Source organism: Naegleria gruberi (assembly GCF_000004985.1).
Source record: "Naegleria gruberi genomic scaffold NAEGRscaffold_72, whole genome shotgun sequence".
NCBI classification, from domain to species: Eukaryota; Heterolobosea; class Eutetramitea; order Acrasida; family Naegleriidae; genus Naegleria; species Naegleria gruberi.
Genome location: NW_003163255.1, coordinates 186,380 through 188,106, shown reverse-complemented (window position 1 = coordinate 188,106; position 1,727 = coordinate 186,380). Strand labels below are relative to the sequence as shown.

The 1,727-nt window shown below is 35.9% G+C and overlaps 1 protein-coding gene across 1 annotated transcript in view; it reads right to left on the bottom strand.

Annotated features, from left to right (window-relative positions):
- NAEGRDRAFT_74683 (uncharacterized protein) overlaps positions 1–1,727 on the bottom strand; it is a gene marked incomplete at both ends in the record, with an annotated part of 6,516 nt that overhangs the window by 938 nt on the left and 3,851 nt on the right. Inside the window, one exon of the mRNA XM_002670318.1 lies at positions 35–1,640. Coding sequence (XP_002670364.1) covers positions 35–1,640 — 1,606 coding nt within the window. The remainder of the gene's footprint in view (positions 1–34; positions 1,641–1,727) is intronic.

Genomic DNA, 1,727 nt, shown 5'->3' with positions numbered 1-1,727 from the left:
TCTATAACAATTACACGTATCTGGTGCAACACACACTCCAAAACCATTACAAACAGTTAGTTCAGTGGCCGATGTTCCATTACATGTTGGTGTTGAACATAATGGTCCAGTCCAACCTTTGTCACATTTGCATCGATTAAGATCAATACACTTTCCATTTCCACTACATGCATTACTCTTTGCGATACACACTTCATTCTCATCAAATGCAAGAATTCCATTACATGATGGTATTGTACATAGTTTACCACCCCAACCTGAGAGACATTTACATTGATTTGGACCAACACATACTCCCAATGAATTACACACATTTGAATCAGTGGCTAAAGTTCCATTACAAAATGGAATTTCACAAAATTGACCTCCCCACATTTCATTACATTGACATTGATTTTCATTGACACAATATCCTCTAGAGTTGCAAACTGCCTCATTATTAGCCAAAATACCTTGACATTTAGGTATTTCACATTGTTTACCACCCCAATTTAAATTACAATTGCATTGATTTGGACTAGTACATTCACCATGTCCACTACACACCAATGTATTATTGCTAACTATAGTTCCATTACTATCAGTATTGGTAGTAGCATTGGTAGATAGAATATTATTACAAATTGGTGTGGAACAATCTTCACCTCCCCAACCAGTTAAACAGATACAAAGATTGGCACCAACACAATCACCCTTTCTACTACAAACAGATATATTAGTGGAAATTATACCACTACATATTGGAGTTTCACATAATTGACCTGTCCAATTTGAGTCGCAAATGCATTCATTTGGTTGAACACATTTACCATTGCCATTACATGCTGTTTCATTGGTTGCCAAAACATCTCCACATATTGGAATTTCACAATATTGACCTGCCCAATTTGAATTACATAAACATTCGTCTGGACGAATGCAAAGACCATTTCCACTACACACCACTGTTTCATTGGTGGTTAAAGTTGAATTACTATCATTGGTAGCCTTAATACCATTACATATTGGAATTTCACAAAATGGACCTGTCCAATTTGAATTACAAATACATTCATTGGGTTGAAAACATTCTCCATTACCATTGCATACATAAGGATCAGTTGCCAGTGTAGAGTTACATTTTGGAGATTCACAATATTGTCCACCCCATGTAGAATTGCACTCACAAACATCTGGACCAATACATGCACCATTACCACTACACACAAATTCATCAATGGCCAAAGTTCCATTACAAATTGGAATTTCACAAAGTTCTCCTGACCAACTTGAATTACATTCACAAATATTTGGACTCACACATTGACCGTTTCCATTACAAACCAATGCATCAGTTGCACTCGTACCATTACAAAGTGGAGTTTGACAGAATTGACCAGTCCAATTGGTATTACAAATACATTCATCTGGTTGAATACATTCTCCATTTCCAGTACATACATAAGGATCAGTTGCCAGTGTAAAGTTACATTTTGGAGATTCACAAAATTCTCCACCATATGTCGAATTACACTCACAAATATTTGGGCTAATACAGTTACCATGTCCTTCACAAGCAGATATATTATTTGCCAATATTCCATTACAATATGGAATTTCACAATACTGTCCACCCCATTCTGAAGTACAATTACATATATCTGGTTGAATACATGTACCATTGCCATTACAAACCAAAGCATCAGTTGCCATTGTTCCATTACAAATTGGAATTTCACAGAATTGGC